Source organism: Lonchura striata, chromosome 9 (assembly GCF_046129695.1).
Source record: "Lonchura striata isolate bLonStr1 chromosome 9, bLonStr1.mat, whole genome shotgun sequence".
Taxonomy (NCBI): domain Eukaryota; kingdom Metazoa; phylum Chordata; class Aves; order Passeriformes; family Estrildidae; genus Lonchura; species Lonchura striata.
In genome coordinates this window covers 19725358-19748841 of record NC_134611.1, presented here as the reverse complement: position 1 = coordinate 19748841, position 23484 = coordinate 19725358, and the positions used below count along the sequence as shown (strand labels likewise).

General features: G+C 37.2%; 1 protein-coding gene across 2 annotated transcripts; it reads right to left on the bottom strand.

Annotated features, from left to right (window-relative positions):
• Positions 1 to 463: 463 nt before the first annotated feature.
• Positions 464 to 23153, bottom strand: ZNF326 (zinc finger protein 326). Of its 2 annotated transcripts, XM_021526453.3 has the most exons (13): positions 23030 to 23149; positions 22454 to 22528; positions 16796 to 16922; positions 14348 to 14753; positions 11508 to 11706; positions 9744 to 9778; positions 8771 to 8858; positions 6388 to 6502; positions 5941 to 6088; positions 5514 to 5613; positions 4179 to 4309; positions 3206 to 3301; positions 464 to 1268 (listed from the first exon to the last, which is right to left on the bottom strand). In XM_021526453.3, the coding sequence occupies exons 1-13, from the start codon at positions 23043 to 23045 to the stop codon at positions 1107 to 1109; spliced, it is 1698 nt and encodes a 565-aa protein (XP_021382128.1). In that variant the 5' UTR covers positions 23046 to 23149; the 3' UTR covers positions 464 to 1106. The 2 variants fall into 2 exon arrangements, with proteins under 2 accessions (XP_021382128.1, XP_021382136.1); XM_021526461.3 differs by lacking the exon at positions 22454 to 22528 and having other exon boundaries at positions 23030 to 23153.
• Between the last annotated feature and the right edge of the window lie 331 nt (positions 23154 to 23484).

The window sequence follows — 23484 nt, the reverse complement described above, 5'->3', positions numbered from 1 at the left end:
AATATATCTCTGAAAAAGCATATTGGTTTGCAGGTAAGATTTTAAGTATTTTTATATATAAGTATTATAAATATTTACCACCTCTACACAGCAATGACTACTTGTTATCACAATGGCTCTCCAAAAGAAATGTACAACATCACATTATGAGATCTTGAAAAAAAAATCTCCGTTTCTACCACAGTGGTTACTGTGTCAAGTTACCTTATTTAGGGGAAAAAAGGTGCAAGTTACTTCACTGCACTTAGAACCAGTCAAATCAGACATTTTCAGTTCTTATTAGTCAAAAGCTACATCAGCAGGAACCACAGAAAAAACACAGGTGTACTTGTAATTCCCAAAAGTACACTTCCCCCAGGCACACTATGAGGGCCCAAGTACTTACCTGTCCCGGTAGGTGGAGTCTGAATACATAAAAACTCAGCAATAAATGAGTCACTTAAGATGCAACTATAAACTTCAATTATAGTATCAATCAAGATTTAATTTGAAACCAGTTTAGTAGTCAGCACGGGGAAATTTTTGAAATACTTAAACTACAGACATTTAAAACAGTAATATTTCTTACCTATTTTATTGCTACAAACTGGTACATCTTATCACAAAAAGCTACAAGGCATATTATAAACACATACTCTATTATACAGAGTGCAATGCAGTCTCCCAAATAGCCACACTCAACAGCACAATTTTTGTAGTTACTCATCCTGTACTATGAGGTAAACATTTGTAAGCTTACACCATAAAGCTTTTCAAATATTTACCCCACAGACATGCCTTCCTTTTCAACTGATTAGATCAGAAGTTATTATATCCAACTTTCAGTACACACACCAAAAAAATAGGATGCTTAAAAAAATATACAACACAATGTTTTGATCAGCTTTAACAGTCAGTTTTCTATAAAAAGCTCAACTAAAATAGTCTTAATTTCATTTTAAACAAAATCGGAAACACAGAGTATAAACAAGTTCTCCATGAAATGGAATGCATGCATACAGTGGGGAACCTTCAGATACATTTGAGACTATTAAAAAGTCTGAACCACTTGAAAGCAGAAATGAAAAGCTGGTTTGTCCCCACTAATTTATTTTCATTTCTTGCACTTAGTTATCTTCAGTGTGGTCTAAAGTGAAGTCAGTTTGTTCTTCAGTTTCTTCCTCCTCTTCTTCTTCCTCTTCCTCACCCTCAGCTGGCTCATCAGCTTTGTCTTCTTCCTCTGCTTGCTGCTCCTGAGCCTGATCATTAATTTCAAAAGGATTTTCACCCTGAAGTAGAAGATTGAAAACAAACACCTTGATATTTATTTCAAATATAAAGTTATACTCCTCATTTCAGTGAATGAAAGGGGCAGCCACTAAGAAATGCTACATTATTTTATACAGCTTTTTAGTTGTGGGGTTTTTTGCAAGAAAATCAAAATAGGTTGGATTTAATACTAGCATACCACATCTTTATGCACATGGGAAACTGATATCCCAATAAACTTGTTCAATGAAAGCAGAAATTGCACTGAGAAAAAGCCAAGTATGCTAAACACAGATTTCACTTCAACATTCAGAAATCAAAATTACATGCTTAAGTTTCAACATGTTTTAATTAAGAACTAGAGCTGCTTCCCTTTTCTCCCCAATTAAAACCAAATTGGAACAGAAGAGTTTTGTTCTGCTTTTCCTTATTTACAGTCTTCATGCACTCTGAATATTCCTATGAAAAAGGGCATACTCCTCAAAAATGAAAATGAAATCCAGAATTTATTACACTGACTAGCCTGAAATTCATTCCATTGTCAAGCTAGAAAAATTATCAGTTTTCTCAGTACTTTAAACACATTGGCATTATGGTTTCATATTTTCTCCGTTTCATACAATTGTTCAGCATGACATACCTCAGCCTTCCCCTGTTCATATGCTTTTTAGATTTAACCCAAAGAAAGCAGAATTGAGACCATGTTATAACAAAGATTTCCCACTCTCCTGGAAGTCTGCAGGTCCTGAATGCATGAGTGCTCTGCTCCATCACATGCTGTGTAAGAAAACTGAACTACTTCAGTCTCAGTTAATTATACACTTGAATAAGGATGAAAGGAATTTGCATAACCAGGAGCCAGATACATCTTATTAAGCAGGTCCTGGTGAAAGTGTATTAAGTTCAGTCCACCACAAAAAACAGCAGTGCTAGTCATTGTGAAAACGTCAGTGGTCTCCTTATGAAGACAATCTTGCAAGTTTTTCTCTCCTCTGTTTTTGAACTGAAGAATGGCAAATTTCCATTCTCCCTTTTACCAGTCTCCCGCTAGGGGGCTGTATTGGACTACGCATACCAGGCATAAGGAACTGGGAAGAGGTGCCGGGAACACCAGCAGCTATTCCAGGCTCTGCTACCCGGCAATTTGTAACCCTTCCTTAACAGATACACAACAGTCTGAAACTGATTCCCATACCCATCCATACATAATTTTTCAGGACAAGCCTAAGTTGACATTTTAAATCACAATTAATTTGGCCACTGGCTTGCCATATTTCCAAAAGACAGTATTGTTTTGTCTGAAAGAGTCATATTTTTATGGTACAGGCAGAATCATGAATCAATTAAAGGTAATCCAGAAATAGCTAACAACAGTATTATAGAGTCACTTAGCAAAGTAAGTGGCCCAGCAGAAAAGATTTTACACTTTGCTAAAATTAATTCACCTGTTTATCAGGCCATATATCTACAACACAGGTTTCCATGCCTTTTAAATGCTCTGATCCCATCAACTACTGTTGTAAGCTTTTGTATTTGTCATGAACCCTAAAAATTGTACAGAATAAAAAGTAGCTGAGTAGTGTGCACACTATACTTCAGTACAAACCCACACACTAGAGCTTTTGCTTCAAAATGTAAAGATGGGAGTAATTTGGTTTGTGCTCTGCAGTTAACATTACAAATTAAAGGCACTGCCGATGTATGCCTGAAGCTTTTTTTACTAGAGAATCCAACTTAAAATTGCCTAAATACAAGTTTTAAATTACAACCAAAAGCTGGTGAATCTGAAGGTGGTAATTTTTGCTGCAAAACAATTTATCTGAGAATGCTTTTTGAATGGCAAAATACATTAAAAGTATATTCAATCTGTGAGCTGTATAAAAGAGAGGACTGAGGTTAAACTCTATCAACACGGAGAAAAGGGCAAACAATTATTTTCTTTCCATTTGCATCTCACCTTCACATACAGCTCGTATCGTGCCTTGACTATAGGATTATTCAAGATGCTGGTGGCAGTAAGAACACTCTCCCTTTTTATTTGTTCTCTGTAGGCCTAGGAAACAAATTTGACAGTGAATAATTATAATGTTCCTATAATAACTGTCACATGAATTTGAATTCATGGTCAGTTTCTGTAAATAAAATAATGAATATACTACAGTATGAACTGCTTGTTCTCAGTACATAAGTCCAAACCACATAAACGTACCTAACCAATTATGTTTAGTAGTGTTTATAGCTCGTTGCTTTAGCTTGATCAAAAGATGTGTCTTGCTTACATAATGGACTACAACCAGTTATCTGTTCTCATCTACAGACAACATCCAGGCTTCTCCATCACAGTCTAACATATTGTTGAAGGCGATTCTGCTCATTTTCAGGGTCCCTTCAAACTCAAAACATTCTACAACATCCCACAATCACAGAAACTCATACTTAAAAAACCTGTAACTTTACCAATCTTGCTTATTATCATACTCATTACACTTTCAACCCTTCTACCAGTCCTAAAGTTTCTCCCTGTTATAATTTATAATGATAAATACAACATGATTTCTAATTCTAGACTGCTCTCAGCTGTCTTCAAATTAAAAAGATAATCACCAAAAAAAGATTTTTTGCTTTTCAATCTGAATAACAAAATGTTTCCAATACTTAAACTCTGTAAAGCATATCCTCATCAAATGGAGAAGTGATTTCTAGTAACTCTGTCATGATTTTCTACTGGCAGCTATTAAGTACACCAATATTTCATTAGCTGGGGTGCTTAAGTGCTGGCTACTTCCTGAGGTGTTAAACTTACGAAGTGCAATAAGGACATCACAGCTTCTTAGAGAACAAGTCATATCAACAAGAACTTAGAAATTACTTGCACCAAGGACTGTAACACTTTCCATCTACTTATTTTTTAATAGTATGTCATATCTTACTTGTTTTCCTTTTGTGTGATCAGGAGATTTTAAGTGTTGCTGAACAGAACTGTGCAATGCAGGAACATAGACACTGCAAGCACTGCAGTGAACAGTCTCAACTTTCATCATATGGTCATCAGCCGTAACCCCTGCCAGAGAAGACGTAATAAATCATTAACACAAAACACATTACTTTAGGCAACTGGAAAAGTAGCTTGTTTGTTTTTTTCCCAAAAATTAAGAGCTCTCAGTTGTTAACATGTTTAACCACTGAGGAATAGTCACCTAAATTCAGGCATCAAAATTAGGCTCTCTGAGGGCAATATTGGAAGAGGAAGTTTTTCACTTCAATACTCCCTTCTTCCCAGACTACAAAAGACCCATGCAAAGTAGAAAAATGCATCTATTTTCAACCAACAAAAACCAATATCCTTAAAAATACACACTTTGATACAGCAAACAAAGCTTGACTGAAGTAATTGCACTTACTTTACCTCTTATAAAACCTAATTTACTTCCTTGCCCTGCCTCACTATCAGGAAGAAGGACATGAATCCAATTCCTCTTGCAATTTTAAATATTAGCTTGGTAACGGAACATTCTCATCACAAAGGAAAATAGGCCCTCCAGTACTTAAGGAAAGTACAAAAGAATTTGTGGGATTGTTAAGATGTTGCCTATATCCATTTTTAAGTAGCTTTTAGTATTTAAGTTCAAATTAGGTAATACTGAAATAGTTATAGCCTAAAATAAAGATAGTCAAAGATGTCTCGTCTGGTTGTAGCCCATGTTCTGAAATCCTTCAAGCAAAGGGGAGGATATGGCACAGCAAGGCAGGGACACATGAATTGCTCCAGAAAACTATCTGTAGGGCAGCCAAGGGGAAAAAAAATCCAGGCTGAGATGCCTCCTGGGTAAGCAAAAAAATGCTCCAACTCTTCCTTTTTACACTGTCGCTCCAAACCACAGCAACTCTCATATTTACACTTTTCCAAATCCTTGCCATTGTATTTGACCACTATCACCTTATTGCTTTATTACACTCTCTTTCAGTCTACTTGCATCCACCTCTTAGCACTCCTTATGCCTTATACTGAATGAGATTGTGGCAAAGCCTGCAGAATTGTTTGTCAGACACCTTGCACGATGTTCTCACCTTCTGACAAGGCTACGTGGATACCTAACTAACAAGGTTTGGCATCTCCTGTTGTGCTTCCATTCCACACTATATCAGAAACGAAGCAAGGAATCTTAACCAGGTCCAGAAAAGATGTGAAAACTAACTGGTTTTATGCATTTTATGAAGTTCAAAGAAGAACAAAAGGAGAAAAGACCAGGAGAGCTCCAAATTACCTTCCATTATATCTTTTTCAGCAGCTTGGGAATTCTCTGTTTGGTTACTTGTCTGCTGCTTACGCATTGCTGTCTTCTTGAATTTATTCACCATACACTCCTACAACGGGAAAAAAATTTGTAAATACCTATGACGTACAATTGTCTACATTCCAGTACTATCTCAGATTTTAACAATTCAATACAGTTTATAATAAACTGTAAATAATTGCTATTACTTCTTAAGGTACTACTTTCAACTGTAAAAGTAACAGTACTATACAGATTTTTAACTTGCTTAATTTGTTTTGACTTTTAGTAGTATGTGCTGCACCAAAAGTCATCTACAAAATGATTAATGGCAAATAAAGTACATTTTGGAAATAAATGGTAAATTGTAACTATTCTCATGTAAAAGTATTATACAGATCAAAACCAGCCGTCTTACATGAAGAAATTCCATCACTACTTTGTCAAATTTTGTTTGCTTCTGGATATGATCCAATGTCTCCTGGTGAGCTGCACTCTCCAGATGTGATTCAATTTCTTTTTCTTCAAACGTTCGAAACTTGCAAAATGAGCAAGTAAATGCCATTCTATCAAGAGAAATACATTAAATATTGCTATTAAAACTCCTCAAAATGATGACACTTGACAAACCCAATCATAAAGGGAACAGGAAAAGCATTCTTTGAAAAAGTCTAGCATTTACTTGAAGTGAAAAATAAATTTTTTAAAAAAACTAGACTTTTTATATTACAAAGGGTAAGTGCTAGATTAATCAAATATAATTTTATTTTCCTAAAATCAGTCCAAAGGAAAAAAACATGTGTTTTCAGAGAGGCATTAAGGGCAAGAAAAACACTGCATATAACACAGAATTTACAGCACAAACCTGTATCCATCACCATATTTTTCACTGTTCTTTTCTCTTCTACGCCTTTGCTTCTCTCTTCTTGCCTCAATTCGCCGCTTTTCTTCTTCCTCACTTTTAGCTTCTCCTTTGCCATCTTAACATATAATTGAAGGATTAAAAACCAAATTCAAAACAAACAATAGCAGAAGTACCTGTCTCCTCCACAAACACTTCAAAATGCAGAAAATTCTTGCAACACATGGTTCCAAGCTTTCTTAAATATTCTGCAAGTTTTGCTTTGTTTTCCCCCTCTAGAGACAACCAATTTAAACACTTGCCTTCAACTTTGCAGCTAAGGTTTTACACTGTAATTTACAATCATAAAAAAATTTGAGTTGAAGAAACTCCTTCCCTGTTGTGCTTAGCTATTAAAAAGGCCTCTTCAAGTAAGTGACCAGAAAAAGGTAACTGGAAATGCATAGAGAAAAGCACAATTTTAAAATTCTCCCATGGTTTTAGAACACCCCTACAAAAACGGGTCCCTTGCTACAGTCCCCTAAAATAAGGAAACCAACTAAAGGCTATCTCTTCTACTGAGATGGCAGGTCCCAAAAGTGAAAGCAAAGGTTCTCATAAATGAGACAAGAGTGTTGCTTCAAAGTATGGCACCCAAACTGAAATTCAACAACTTCATTATTTTTACCCACTAGATTTCACTTGGTTTCACATAAAAATATTCCAAAGATTTTCAGCCAAAGAAATAAACCAGTTAATGGGGGTGGGGGAGAAAGAGACAAGGACAGAGGACAGATTCACCACACAACAAAGTACCCAAGCAGACCTTCAGAGAAGATCTTGATTAAGTTACCACCTGGTATACAAGCAAAAGTGTCAATGAGTAAATGAATATAATTTGATTCTACAACATTTAAGACTTCCAAGGACATTAACTTTTTGCATAAGTACACTTATGTTTGTCTTTTCTATGTCTGCTTTAGAAGTCTATGGACAAAGGGAAACAATTAGAATATTATTCAGTGAGTAGTTTCAGACCAGAAAAAAAGAGGATCACTTTGTTTTCTTTTACAGTTCAACCTTAGAAGAGAAGTCAGCCTCCAAGAAATCTACCTCCATCCAAACAGCAACAGAAAGGAAGATAAAATAGCATCATGCACAAAGACCAAGACTGCAAAACACCCTGTGGATCGAGAACATCTTCGTGACTAGCAGCTCCTGATTATCCCACAGTTTATCATTTTGTAGCAAAGAATTTCAAAATTTACTGTGATCCAGAGAGGAGAAAAACCCCTGTCCATGAGACTATTTTTTTAAAAATTCAAATTGAAAACAAAAAACCACCTACTTGCCCACAGAGGCAATTCCCATACTGATCTCAGGATTTAAATTTCATTTACTGCATTACCACTAACCCTGGAAATATCCAAAGGATCACTTGTATTATCGCTGTAAAAACTATCTGGTATGATATTCTGTGGCATGAAATGGCCTCTACTTTGACCCTCAAGCTCATAAATTGAAGTGCCTCTCCTGTGATAAGCTGGGGAATGGAGACCTGAATCTATATATAAAACTCCCTCTGTCCTTCAGTGTACTTATGCTAACTTTTAAAACAAAAAGAAACTCACACAATTTAAAAATAAACTCAAAATATTTACTATTGCTTGAAGAAAAGAAACACTCATTTGGCTGCAAATTTCCAGCCCATCCTGCCATAAAATGAGACTATGCCATATGAAAATAGGGCACCATACAAGGAAAAGGGACTAAAAGTAATTTCAGCTTTACCACTGGATTTCTTTTTCTATGTGTCTGGAATCACGACAGTTAATACACACTTGAACTGTTTTTATGAAAACTAAAAATAAACCTGTTTCATTAAGACTGTACATGAAATAGATCCTGCATTCCTGACAGTAGCTCTCCAAGGTAACTGAATCCATTTATTAAAAGTGAATCCACTTCACTCACCTAAGGCTTAAGAGTGAGGTTGATCAGCTAGTGGGATAAATAATAGGATATGGGTGAGGAACCAGTGGGATGAACAACATTCATGCAATGGAATGGTAGCAGGTATAGAAGACCACAATTTTTTTCCCCGCAAAAATTAAAAAAACAAACAAACAAAAAAACAAATCAAAAAAAAGCCCACAACAACATATTGGAATGATCAGAGAGCAGAGACACAGTAACCATGAAAAAAAAACAATCAAGTAATGGATGGATGTTACAAATAACTGTATCTCCACAGCCTAAAATTTTGGCCTCTTTAAACAAAAACCAGGCAGCCCTGCTACCAAATAATTACTAGAGTTCATAAATACAGGCTTACAAAATGTATTCTCTCAAAGTCTCACAAATAGAATACCTACAATACCTTACCTGACAAAGCAAACTGACTTACCTCCAAAAGTCTGATATCCAAGATCATAAGCATCTCTTGTAAAGTCTTCATATATAACAACTGCACCACTTGTATCAACTTCAATGTCCTAATAAAGTCAAATCAATAAATTAAAAAAGCCATTCTACATCCAGAAAGGGTTATTTACATTATTTCTAATGACCTGTTACTTGCTATTTTTTAAATATGACTATGAAAGTGAATTATCTTGTGGAACTCCATGTACAAACACTTCTAGCTCTGCATTTCTCCATAATGCCTTACTGAATTATTTTCATAATCAAAATTGTTTTATATATAAACATTTTGACTTCCAATCCAGACTTTTACTTAGCTGAGAAGGTGTTAATAACCCTCACTCAAAAAGAAGGGAAATGCCATTCCAGTCTTGCAACATTAAATCAGGATACATACATACATACATATATATATATACACACATACACATTTGCTTAGCTTACACTCTCACACTGTTGCAACTGATCTGTCTGAAGGGACTAACTTTCCCACCCTATCAGAAAACACCTTTTAACACTGACCCTTTTTTATTTACCCTCTCTCCTTGATGTGTATTATGTCTTAGCCATTTCTCCTCACTTCTGTTTAGTGATCTCCTTTGTACCCACCCAAGTAGGTCATAGCTGCATGAGCTCAAGCTGTCTACCTGTGGCAACAGGAGAAGTGTTCATATGAGAGTTCTCTTGTGCATTACATGAACAGGTAGGGTCTACAAATATGCCTTAAAATTCACTTTCCAGGCTATCTACACAAGCTACACCTTTCACTCAAAATCAACTGCCATCAAAATAAGATTGTTTTAGATAAAGTGAAAATAAAAATAAGATTGTGTTCAGAAAAACTTATCTAGTTTAATGTTTAATTTGGTAACTCTAGCTTAAGAATTATGTGTCTTCAGGTATACTATGTGAACTTCTCAAGAAACAAAACATTTTCCAGTTCTGGGAATCTTTACCTCTACAGTAGAATCCTGGTAAGATGTCTTCATGTCTATTAACATAAAATGAGAAACAATGTAAAAATGCTGTCACTGACAATTCATTTTAAGACAATAAGATATTTAGGAAAAAAATCAGCTTGTCATGCAGGGAAGATTGTCCACATTTACAATTTATCATAGTTTAGTAATACTGTTAAATGTAAAATCAGTTACCTTAGAAATACAAACTAAACACTTTCAGAAGCAATCACCTATATCTAAATCCAAAACAAGCATTTCAAGGTTGAAAGCACAATACAATTTTGAGATATTTTCATTCATACAATAGATACCAAATGCATCAAAGTTTCTCTTAGTTGTTACCCAATTTTTAGTTTTCAACTACATGGTACTGCTAAGGTCTTTCAGTTCAATTTTCAGAAACTGTGTTAAACTACTCAACATTTTCTTCCCCCTAATCTCAGAGCCACAGGACAGGTGCATTCTTGCAGGCACTATTTATTCCACTTCCTAAAGTAACACCAATATTACGTATCAGTCTTTGGATTCTGGAAATCAGTGAAGGGGATGCAATAATAAATTAGAAGCGTTCTGCCTGAACTTAGCTTAGAAAGGAGAATGTACAAGAGTACTGAAAGAACTGGGATGTGCATTTTAGAGACCCTTTTCATAACAATAAATCTGACAAGACCACCATTAAAGTTCCTTATACAAAAGGCACAGGAACATGTTCTATACAGCCCGTTCCTGGAATCTGTACAGTATTCTTGACATTACAGTTAAGGAAACAGTTATGTAATACATAATAACGTAACCAGAATAAAAAATCAAAACCAGAATTTATGCCTCGAAGTCTCTGCTGTGTCTGTGCATTTGTCTTGCCGGCTATGAGATACAGGAACTTTAAACTATTTTCACAGGTGATTTAAAACCAAACTACATAAAACACTGCAGATCAAAATTACTAGGAAATCACAAGCATAAAAATAAAATCTGATTTCTGTTCACAATACATAATACTCAAGTTTACATTCCTTCAAAGCAATTACTTAATTCAAACCTCACTAGTGACTTTTTTCTCCAACTTTGACTGCAATATAAAAATTTAATATTAGAGTTGTAGAATACCTTTATGGAAGTTAAAGAAACCAAGCATCACTAATACAAATTGCAGTTTGGATTTAGTTCAATCTATCTCATTTACAGTTCTTCTTGTCATTAGAGCATTTAATTTACAAGTGGGAGTAATTTCTTTCTGCCTCTCATAAATTATTATGTAACAGTTTTTGCCATTTTTGCAGTTTCCTTCCTTTTCCCTCTACTCTTCACCCACGCCTTATATCTTTATTTTAACTGCATCACAGTTGATGCATTACTTTTTATATCCAAGGAATTTGGACAGCAGGGCCCAGGCTCATGCAAGAGCACATTTTAGTATTTGTCAGGCATTGTCCCTTCAGACAACCTGAGCTCTGACATTATTTTTAGTGGCGTAAATTTGTCTCCAGGAACTATCATCATGAAGTCTCAAGGAGATATTTTTCAATAGCATATGTCTGAACACACCAAAATATTCAGTATCATTTAGCAAATTATCTTTACAGAAGAAAAGTTAGACATGCAAATTCCTAAAATCCACCGTGAATTTTTGAAAGGTAGAAAATATAGAATTACAAAACAGCATAGGCAGCCCTCTTTCTGAATAGTAAAACGAAGTAATTACTAATGAATAAAAAAATCAGTAATTTTAATTTAAAAGCTTAGACACTTGCTACTTACTAGGTGATTTTTTCTGGCTCAGCTTCAAAATAGGCTTTGTCATTTTGGGTTTCTTGATAAATGTCCCACCAGGTTTGTTATATGGCTGTGGTATCATTTTTCTTTTTATTCCTCTTGCAGCAACTGCTGCAGGACTGGGTTTGTTATGATAGTCAACGACAATTCCAGGTCTGTGCATTCCGCCAAAGTCTCCCATATGCTGAAAATCAGTGAAATCAAGAGGAAGGCATTAGTATATGAAAGCAATGTCAATAAAACAACTACTTGGTCCAGTATGACTGTGACCTTAACTAAAATCTGTGTTCTAGAGCAAAATCCAGGAGGAAACTTAAGCTCCTGGTCTGTTCATTTGTGCAATGTCTTTGTGTTTGTCCAGTAGAACTAATACTTATGCATAAACTGTGTTTCTGCTTATTCAGAACCATTGTCCAGGCAATGAACATATCTGTCATATCTCAGCCTAACATCTTGGCTCCTCTCTTCAGATTCTCTAGATAATTAATTCCATCTGCCTCTGGGAAAACAAAAAAGAGCTTAACAACTCAGTTTCCAACACTAAGGAAAAAAAAGAAGCTTTCAAAAAAAATTTCCTTACTTTGCATCTTACACAAAATTATGTAATAGTGATCTGAAAACTGAGTAAAGAAGGTTGCCCAGTGTTTAACACTGATTGATTGAAGGAAGCCCAATAAAATCAGAATTTTTAAGTTGGGCCTGGAGAGTGATATAAAAACAATGCAGCAATAGGAATGAAAATTTCATTTAAAGACTAAACCTTTCCACTATTTCTAAAACTATGTAGTTATGGAAGTCATGTAGATCAAAATGTAAGTTATTTGGGGATACTTGTATATGAAAGTTATCTCTCTGAAGACTATAAACAAGTAATCTGAAGAGGGGAATTTAGGTAGCTGGAATATTTTCAGAAGTGCTAACATACTTCTTAATATTAACTCAATTGGTTGATTAATAAAGGGTAGAAGAGAGCCCACAGACTGGATGAGTGACTTGGATAAGCAGAAATATATCTCTTTCCATGAGAAGAGAATTAATATTACACTGTCAAAATATCATAAAAATAACTTTAAAACCCTTAAGAAAAGTATGACTTCTTAAAAGCAGATTTTAAATTACAGACAGAATGCACCAAAACAGGCACTTTCCAGAATCAGAAGTCCATGCACAAGATCTCCATGTTAATTTATTTAGCTGAGCTAGCAATAGACTACCTAGCACGTACATTTTTATCAGACAAATTTGACATGAAGTACGCACTTGATAATTTCAAATTCGGCTTTTTTTAAGTAGTCAATCTACCTATTAAAGGTGCAATGCATTTTACATATGGTAAGTAGTCTAGCCTTTACATTCTCCTTCATTACATGAAAGATTAAAAGGATAAATTCCAAAAGCAAATTAAAAAAAACTCAATTGTAACTCTGCACAAAGCTTTTCAGATCTAAATGAGTTCAGAACAGCATAAAGGCTTAAAAATGTAACATTTTCAGCTTCACAAGCAGAGAAATGAAGATTAGAATCTTTTTCTCATACCATGCTACATGCTAGCTAACAGCCATGTGCAAATCTGAGCTAAAAGTTGAATATGGCAACCACAATACTCAAGAATGCTGCGAAGTAGACTTTCTGGAACAAAACCACCACACATGTTAAGCATATAAAAGATCCATTTAAAAATAATTTGCCTCTACACTTCAAGCTGTATAGTTTAAACTTAAAGAATCACTGCCCAAAGAAATATAGCACACTCAGAAATTTTAAAAGAAAAGTTACACCTAGAGGTACAGGCAGAAAGGTGTTCACTGAGTATTTCGTGCTTAAAAAAAATAATCAAAATTGGGATTATAAAACCAAGACAAAGGGACACCATCAACCTAAAGTTAGTATTTCTGTCAGGTTTGGGGTTTTGTTATTTTTTCTCTTCTGCTGCGTTTCTTTTCCCCCTAGTTCATTTAACATCAAGCATTACTTCCTCAAACTGATCCACTATTTTGCATACAGTTAATAATGTTGTTTCTAGGACATATACTTTTTACATCCCATACTGGAACGGAATCCACTGAGAGGCACTTAGAACTTAAGTCTTCAAAGCAAATACAAGTGAGAGGACTAGGCACACTGTGTGGAAATTAATTTCAGTTCTGTGGAAGGACCCGATTTCAAGTTGATGATGCCCCTTTAACCATGCTTTAATTCTGAGAAAGAATCACTGTAGCTGCTAACCACTCACCTTTGCCATTTGCTCCCCATCACCCTTCTAGTAAACAAGTCAGAATAAGAATTTAAGTTTAAAAGAAGACTTGATGTTTGATAAAACATGTACTCAACATATTAAAGAACCAGCTCAACTTTTCCCTTCATGAACCAAAAACTGATCGAGTGTTCACAACCTGGGTTTTATTTTTTGCTTATACATTGCACCTTTAACCTACTCAAAACTTCAGAAGACTTTGAATTCAACTTTCATAATATTCAAAAATTTCCCCACCAGCAGCAGAGATGCTAGTGTTTACAAGGAAAAATGAAAGTCCTTTTAATCCCTTTTAGACCAAACCTACTACTTTTATCTTCACCTTTCAAACAAAAGGAGAGATTTAACAAACCTTATCAACTAGTCTATTACTCATTACTTTCAGCAGAAAGAGGGACTGGATTCTACTTGAAGACAGCTTCAAAGGGATAAACAATATTGCCAACCATGATTGTTTGCTTGGACAAAACCCCCACACTGTACTGAACAGTGCGCTCATTTTAAAGCAGTGGTCTTGAAAGGGTTTAAAAGAGTGTCTAGTGAAAAGAATCTGAAAAGATTCTGTACTTACTCCTCGGCCTCGGCCTCTGCCTGTTGATGGTCCTCCAAAAGCATCATAGTTTCTGCTTCCAAATCCACTTTCAGGATAAGCAGGCGTTCCTCTCCCCCGAGAGCCTACAGGTGCAGGCTTCATATGGGGTGAAGAAAAACTGCTGTAGGAAGAGTAACTCTCTCTTCCTCTGTCCTCCATAAACCCAGGCCTCAATTTTGAACGGGAGTAAGGTGCTTCCCAGCTAGACCCGCCCTGGTTTCTACCTCCGAAAGAGTCAAGGCTATTCCGGTAGGAGTTGTCAAATCGACCACCATAACTACCTCCGAAGCGGCTTTGTTCGGGTTCATTATAACCATAGCCAGATCTGTACAGATCTCGCCCACCCAGAGAAGACCCGGAGTCGTAAGACTCATAAGGTCCAAACCTGGAAAAGTTGCACAGTGAGGAGAAAAAAAAGTAAGCTTACTAATGTTATACATTTCAAAAGACAAGTTATCAGTTGACATTTATCAACTAAAATCAATTTAATACTATACTGATCTGTACATTTGTGTTATTGTTTAATCTTGATTAGGGCTGGGCAATTCACACTATGACCAGACAGAAAGCTATCTGAGCCATTTTTGTTACAAACAATTCTAAAGTTCAGTATACCTGAACTTTGTTTACTTAAATTTTCAGCAACATTTATTTACTAAAACATTATTGGAGCCCAGCCCTAGTCTCACAAAAATAATCACCTGCAGACATTCAAAACCTAGTCAAACTCCCCTTTCTTCAAAATCATACCCTCACAGTCTAACAGTTAAACAGCAGTTAAAAGGCAGCTTAGTTCTGAACTGAGAAAAAAAAAAAAAATTTGGCTTTTTTAGTGGTACAGTTGTGAGTTCCAAGTACCCTACAGTTCTCATTTTAAAGGAAAAATACATATGCTCTTCTGCTCACACTTGTTCTTTCTGAAATTTTTTTTCCTTGTAAAATTCAGTCTCACAATCAAAAAAGTTCATAGTCTTTAGTGTATCCAGCTTTCACTTGCAGACCATTAGGTCTAGCAACTCAAGATTCTGCAAGTCTCCCCAACGCATGCACAATGGACAAAAAAAAGAGTCCTTGGAATTTCAGAGTAAAGCAACAAGAGCTACAATCTTCAGCTATTTATCAAGACTTTGCTTTGCCTAGGACATGGGCAGTGTCAGGCTAGAAATCAGTATCTGTAACTGCCTGGAAGGGAAACACATTAGTGTCCCTGCAGGGTTATAACAGGGTGATTAAGCAGCTGGGAAAGATAATCCCTTAACTGATACAATACAACCTACAAGAGACTCAACTTACTAACTGCACTACAGTAAACTGAATGCCTTCATTTTAAAATCTGTTCATGTCAGAAGACTCAAAGATACACAGAAAATGACACTAGAAAAAGTCCATGCATAACATTAGGTTACACAGCAAGTGACATTTTGGTGTTCAGTCAACCTCCATCATATGCAGATTACTATATGGTAGGTACGGCTCATTCCTGAATCTCTGCTCAGACTTGTAAATCAATATTAACGTTCATTATTAAACAAGTTATACTTAACTAAAATGCTTAATAGAACCGAGCAGCAAGACACAACACTTCTCCAGCCTCCCTCTTTAGTATTGTCCTTCCCCAGTGGCACCACAGTGACTACAGACAGGAACCACACGGTAATATGGCAACAGCCAGACAAAATTCAAGGATGCACACAAGAAAACCATCAGATTATCTAAGTTTTCTTCACATTTTATCTCCTCCAAGATAGAATCACTACTCTGAAATGTATGCTTCTTTGAATGCAATTTTAAGACCTAAATCAAATCAGCTGCTCCCTATTGTTTTCATCTGAAAGAGCAAATAGTACCCTAGCATTAAATACACAACTTTCAGACCACTGCATCAGAATTTTTAGTTTTAGACTATTCCAACTTACAAAGCAGCCCAGAACATGCACACAGTTTCAAGTGTAAACAGTACCTTCCAATGAAATAATCTGGACATGACTTTCAGATTCAATACCAATATCACTTGACCACTGCACATTTAAACCAAAGAACACATACCCTAAATGTTCCTTGAAAACGGAATGTTGATAGATTCAGTCTAAGACACTAAACCAATTAGGTCTAGTCTGCTATGTCAGAAATGGTGTGTCAAGCCAATCAACTAGAAATTACTGGACAATACTGAAAAAACAAAACTTTTGCTATTTTCATTCAGACGCACTGTTCCGCTGTCAAACTTTTCCACAAAAATGCTGATTATTACAAGAATCTAGCACTTACAGTTTAGTATTTGCCAGTATTTATCAAACATGGAGACTCAGAATAAAAGTGCTCATACAAAATCATAACAACATGCCTCAGGAACACTTAAGTTAGAAGAATGATTTAAACTTAAATTGGATTTGATAGATTCTTGGGACAACTGAAGGATTATTTTACCTGTTACCACCACCACCACCTCCTCCGCCTCCACCTCCATGACTCTCCATCCCATAGGATTGGTTAAGGTAAGAGTCCATGGATCGTGGGCCACCATAGCCTCCATGCCCATAATCCCGGTCCATGTCTAAAAAAAGAGCAGAAAAACGTTTATAAAGAAAGCAAGTGAGAATTCCCATTAAGTAATCTAGTTTAAATTCTTAACTTCCATCAGCTGGAATCATCATAAATTAAGAAAATTAAATGAAGATACCTGATGTAGAATATGTCTGAAGTTGTAGAGAATTAATACCACTTCCAACCCTTTAAGAATACAAAGAGCTCTCTCTATCCAATGCCCCAAGAAACCTTCACTCACATTGAGAGACCCTAGGTCAAAGGGTTACAAGCTATCATGCTGCAGTGCAGGCTCTGTATATAGGCTACAGTCAAACAAAAGAATTTTCTGCCCTCCAGCACAAACAAAAATCCATCCAAATCAGCACTGAGCTGCAGCTCACTAACTGCGCTAAGGTGCCGGTATTTCATGGTCGAACTGATGTCACTTAATAACATCTCAGCATCCTGTAATGAATTCTGGCAAAAGAACCGACTTCCTCCTCAGCACCGGAAGGTCTGCGTAAAAATTCTGGGCAAAATCACTCAAGTTCAAAGCTATAAAACAAAGCTGGAGATCTGCATAAAGAGTATGATCCACTGTCTTCCTGCAATGTACACAATCTGCACTTCACTGGCATTCTGAAGACCAAAACTGCTTCCCAGTACCAACCAACAACAAGGTTTGGGTAATACCAAGAAAACCTGGCAAGTCAAGATTCACAGAAAAAGTAACACAGAGAAGGAATACACAATGAACACAGGAAGGATAAAAATAAAACCAAGTAGCTGTTTACTCTGACAAGAGAGAGTATTTTATACATTTCAGTATCTCCACATGTAAACCACTGACTTTTCCAGGACAATTAGCTCTCTTGAAGTCATAACAAGTTGTCCTATTTAAAGAAATACAGTAACTCTCTGTGCTTATCATTTAATGAAAATAACTGTAGTGCTGAAAATACATATATAAATTATATCCCATTTGTACCTAGTTATTGTCAGCACCAAGTCATTGTAATTTACTTCTATCTGTCAACAATGAGAATTCTGCAAATGATATCAATTATATGACTGTAACACTTTTACATAGATATTCCTAGCATGCCTGAACAGAGACTCCAACATATAAAGACCTAATGCTGATTTTTTATTCTAATGCTCATAGGTACTTTACAAAAAATCAGAGGTCATACTTCTGAGAAAAGAAAAAAACTTCTAACATAGAAGTCACCTTTTCCTATTCTGAACATACAATAAAGATTCAAAAACCATAGCACAAAAAATATTTTCAAAATACTGATTATGTAGTATCACCCATCACCAACTTAAATTACTAAGAGTTACTGCAAAAAGAAATGGATGAGGTTTCTAATAAAAACATCTAATGTTTCTCTCTGGTGTTTCTGAATGATCTGCACTTAATCCAGCATAAGACTGTATACATAAAGAGGCAGACCAGCAAAGAGAAGACAAGTCAAGAAAATAACCTCAGTTTCACAGAAATTAAGACTGACCATAGGATCATTAACCTCAGATCCACATTGTTAAGTTTTTTTAATACAGGACAACTAATCAAAAGACACTAACATTCTGAAAACTGACATACCTGACCTGAAAGCTACTAATAATCCACCTTAATTTCAACTGTTCCCTATTCTCTACAGGCTCTAAGATGTCACAGAATCAGTGAGGTTAAGAATTGAGAACTGAATCAACCATCCAACAAGGCAGAACACAACATACTGTCAAGATCCCTGCCACTGCAATGCAATTCTACTACAGCACATGAACTAAGGACCAGTGTTATGCATATGCGAGCAGTTCAGCATTGGAAAAAACACAAAAACATGCATGTGCAAAGAACTCATTTTGAAAAACATTTTTAGTCTATAATTTTTAGCATGAAAGCAAACACTAAAATACGATTTAGAATCACAGGGTAACTCTTGACATCCATACTTGCTCAACACTCCTTAGTTCATGTTACATAACATCAGCAGTCTTGCTATAGAGCTATGCCAGTCCCTGAAATCCTCAAACCCCTGCCTTCAGGACATCACCACCATCTCCTCCCTAACACTGAACAATTTATTCATCCCTTTCCAGACTCACTGCCCTGCATTTACCTACATTATAATATACTCACATTTGAAAACAGTTAACACAGCATACAAAAAGTACAAAGACATGAAGAGGGATGATGACTTGAATGATTTACTGCAAGAAACTGGAGGGAGCAAATGAGATTTACAAGTAACAAGCTAAAGAAGAATCCAAGTCACTTTTCACAGAGCAGACATACAAGTCCCAGAACTGAGTTACAAGTAGTAAGTTACTAATGATTAACAACAATTTAAGACGGAAACTGGATAAATTAAATGACAAGAAATGCAAGACATGTGTAACAGACTATGACTGAGAAAGTCCTCAAGCTGCAAACCAGTGAAGGCATATAAATACACCAAAAGAGTACTTGTACATCTTGTTCCATGTCTCCAAACACAGAGTAACATGCAGGATATTGGTGAGGTAGGATAGACACTTTTGACCTGATCTACTGAAGGTGATCTTATAAACTCCTTCCAACTATTTCATTAACTGTTCCACACTGCTGATCAGTTAATCTATCATTCCAACCACTGCCCTCCTGGTTCAACCATCAGCTGCAAACTTTACCAAACATTCCTACATTTTATACTTTATGCATGACCAGAGCATGACCAAAAAACTGCATTCAACTTAACAAATATAGTATTTCTTCAGGTATTAAACTTTATTCTGAAAGCATGTTCTTCAGACAAGCTTTATCCTAAAAAGGGGGAAACATACAAGACAGCAGTAAATATTCATTTAGATACATGAAAATAGAAAGGACTTTAGTGTAGTAAATGATTAATAATCATTGTCACCACCAGTAGAGATATAGAGAAATTCCCTGTCTGTGCAGACTAAATTTGAAATTTTTTCACATGCTGAGAGAACATGTATTTAAGCACTACAAAAAAACCAGCAGGAATTGTATTCCAGTGTCTCAAACCAAAAATTCAAAATAGTAGTTCATTTAAGTTTGAATAGTAACTGCTTATCAAAGAAACATTGTATCTGTGCATCTATGAAAATCACAGAACTAAAAAGAAATTTAAAACAGTGGTCCATATTTGCTCTGAAAGTTTAAAAAGGAAGAGAGTGATCCTCTGAGATGAAGGCACTATCAAAGCATCTGAAACAAAGATTTTATAAACAGAATAAATCAGGTTTTGGCATATGCAGCTTTTTGCATAAATACCCTGTGGATGAATGAGCCATTGAACTTAAGTATGGAAATACAAGAACTTGCAAAGAGCTGTCCGGTTTTTAATTTCTAGATTGTATTGAACTTGTATTGAAAAGAGGGAAGAAGAGCTACTTAAAAGGTGAAATTAATATATTGCCTCTAAAATAAAAATAATGGGATACTAAAACATAAGTTTAATTTAAAAATTAAAATGTTAATGTATATGTATTTCTTCAGATTAATTAAAAATAAAAAAAAAGTCATATTTGGTAGAGAGATTGTTTAAAATAGCTGCAAAATAAATCTTAATAGCCAGTAAAGAAAAATCAAATTTTCCAAAGGAAAAGAACAAAGCAAACAAACAGTACGTAAGAATATCAGAATCTCTTGGTACAAAGAACTCCATTTAAAAGAAAAAGCATTAGAGCAGAGAACATTGAAATCATATTCACAGCATAAAGACAAGAAATTATTTTAAACAGTGTGCTTGATGTGAAGCAGATGAAAAGGCTTCAGAAAATGGGAAATGAGAAAAATCTTGCAAAATAAATTATAAATTAAAAAAGCTAAATTTTGATTACCAGAAGCTTAAGGGTCCATTATGCAATAGGAAGCACTATTTTTTCCAGGCACATTATATTTTTATAAAACCATGCCTAGGTTGTTCAGATCACAACCTTGTCATTAGGCCACTTCCCCTTCCAGATTAAAAGGACATTAGCTGCAGTAAGTAAAATATTAACATTAATATTTTTGCTAACCATACTAACAATTTATTCCAAAGAGCATATCAACTCTAGGCTCAAACTGAGCCATCAGGAAGGGACAATGGTGCAATCACAGGAGTCAGACATACAACTGAAAGTGCCTCCCACTGGCTGAAAGTCTCCAACAGGAAGAACCTTGCCAAGAGCTCAAATGAAAACTAGGCAAAGATGAGAATTCCCAGCATCCACCCTCTGTTGCCTGTCTTCTGAACCTACCAAAACAGCCTTCAGTCTCCTGTTCAGAATCTGGGTAAAACAATTTTTATGCATGCCTTGCTCATGTACATACAATGTATAAACAGTCACGGTAAAAGTTTCAAGCTGTATACATCGTAATTAAAATTTTGTAATAATTATAAATAACAGTTCAATTAACACTATGAAAACTATTATTACAGAAACAAATGAAAGGAACACTCTAATTGTACAATACACATTTGATTAGTTACTTCCCCTACAATGAGCCTGGATTCAGTTTAATATTTGTGTCATCAGATCTCAGAAAAGCAAATTCTGGTTAACAGTTATAGTGAATATTCCAATAAGATACTTAGACTGGCAGTTAAAAAAAAAACTCTCATTCTAAAAATCAAGTGGACATTTAATTAGGACTCAGTACAGAAGATGAAAACACAAGGCAATATATTTATTTATTTACTATTTATTAATTTTACTATGCAGAAAGATAAACACAAAACAATGTAACTGGGGGGAGGAAAAAACTAAGACTCAAGAAATGTGTCACAAAATTATATTGCAATCAAAGATGCATCTGTAATACAACGTGCTATTTCCATATAACAGCCAGCAAGAGTGCCAAGACACCCAACAGCAAGCAGTTATTTGACAGGATCTGTAAACACAGCTTGGATACAGTATCAGTAAAGCTTTTATATTAAGATCGTTTTAACGCTTGCTTGCATGCTGGCAACAGATGTCAAAACATTTCTGGAGTCTTTTCTAAACTCATAACCTTGATCATGCTACCAAAGTATGTGCATTCCTTTTTGTTTTATCCACACAGTACTTTTGACAGTGCAAAAAAAAAAAGGTAGCTTTTGGACTTGGCTTTATATTTTTTCCTATACTCCTTTCCAAACTGTTAAAGTAAACTTCAGAGGGCAAAAAGTAAGTAAAACCCAAGCAGTTACAGGTTCTGTTTTTTATAAAAAATGAAAATATCCTTTCTTTTTAACAGAAATAGTACTCTGTAAGAATATACTGGTTTATGTAAAAAAAAGCATCATCTTAAGAAAAGTCTGTATTTCTACCCCATCCCCCCATCCCCACTCTTTTTCCTCACAGTTTTTCATTTGGAAAAACTGTGCAGGTCACGTTGACATGCCCAAGATGAAAATCAAGTCTCACTCCCAGACAGTTACCACTCCTCCAGAAAACAACATGAGCACTCAAACCATGTTACGCACTTTTAAAAACCCGTTTCCTTTTTCGTTTTTGTTAACACTGACTGTTCAGCCCCAACTCTTTTTACAGGTTAGACGTATTTATAGCTCATACCTGAGACTGACCCACTGGGCATGTTCACACCACAATGCATGGGGGTATCTGGGAATCTCCAATCTCTGTCTTCAGCTGGAGAGGATGGGTCAGTGAGAATGACTTAGTGCTTAGCAAGAGCTGGAGGGGAGAGACAGGGAGCCGCAACAAGAGGCGGCTCTCTCTCCTGTCGGATCTCCAGGCTCCTGACACGACCCCCTCAAAGAGCTCGCCCCGAGCTCCCCCCGGCTCTGCCCGCGCCCCCCGCCCGCCGCCGCCCCCCCCTCGCCCCCCGCTCCCCCGCGCCCCAGGGCGCCTCGCCCCGCGGAGCGCCGCCCCCGCCCGCGCTCCCGCCCGCCCGCCCGCGCCAGCCCCGGGGAGGGCCCTCCTCCCGCGCAGCCCTCCCGCCGCCGGCCGCCGCCGCAGCTCCCCCGGCCCGGCAGTGGCGGCAGGCTTGGAGGACGAGGACGTGGGTGAGGGGGGCTCCGTCCTGCGCGTAACAAAGCGGCCGCTGCCATTCTGAGTCACAGCCGGGCCCCACGGCGGCAGCGGTGGCGGCGGCCGGGCCCTGCCCTTGCAGCGGGGGAGCGCCCTCACCTTCCCCGTAGTCCATGGCGGCGGCGGCGGCGGCCCCGGCGGCTCCCAATGGCGCCCTCCACCACAACGAGGCGAGGCGGGACCCGCGCGCTGCACGCACGGCCACGGCGCGCGGCGATTGGCTCGGCCGCCGCGTCACGTGACTGTGTCGGCCTGCGGGGAGCGCGAGCCCGGGCCCGCCGCGCACAGCGCCGCGCGCGGGGCTCGGACCCGGCTGGGTCACGAGGGAGGCTGCGCGGCGGCCATTTTGGGCCCTGGCAGCCGCCATTTTGTGTTCTGGCGTCGGGCCCTGCCAGCTAGAAGTCGCTGCAGGACGAGGAGTGGCGAGACGTCCAGGCCATCACCCTCCCACACGCGCCCAGCGGGCCCGCTGGAGTGGCTCGGAATGCGCTCCGCTGAAGTCAGGCACTGAAGTCAGCGCCTGGCGGGACTGAGCCTTCAGTGGCATCCCTGCA

What these genes read in the sequence shown, in the direction of transcription:
- ZNF326 (XM_021526453.3), bottom strand. An exon ending in GCAGAGGCCGAGGCCGAGGA is followed by an intron (nt 11,707 to 14,347) that starts GTAAGTACAGAA and finishes ACTGATTTTCAG; the next exon opens with CATATGGGAGACTTTGGCGG. An exon ending in TGGATATCAGACTTTTGGAG is followed by an intron (nt 6,503 to 8,770) that starts GTAAGTCAGTTT and finishes TTATATGTTAAG; the next exon opens with ATGGCAAAGGAGAAGCTAAA.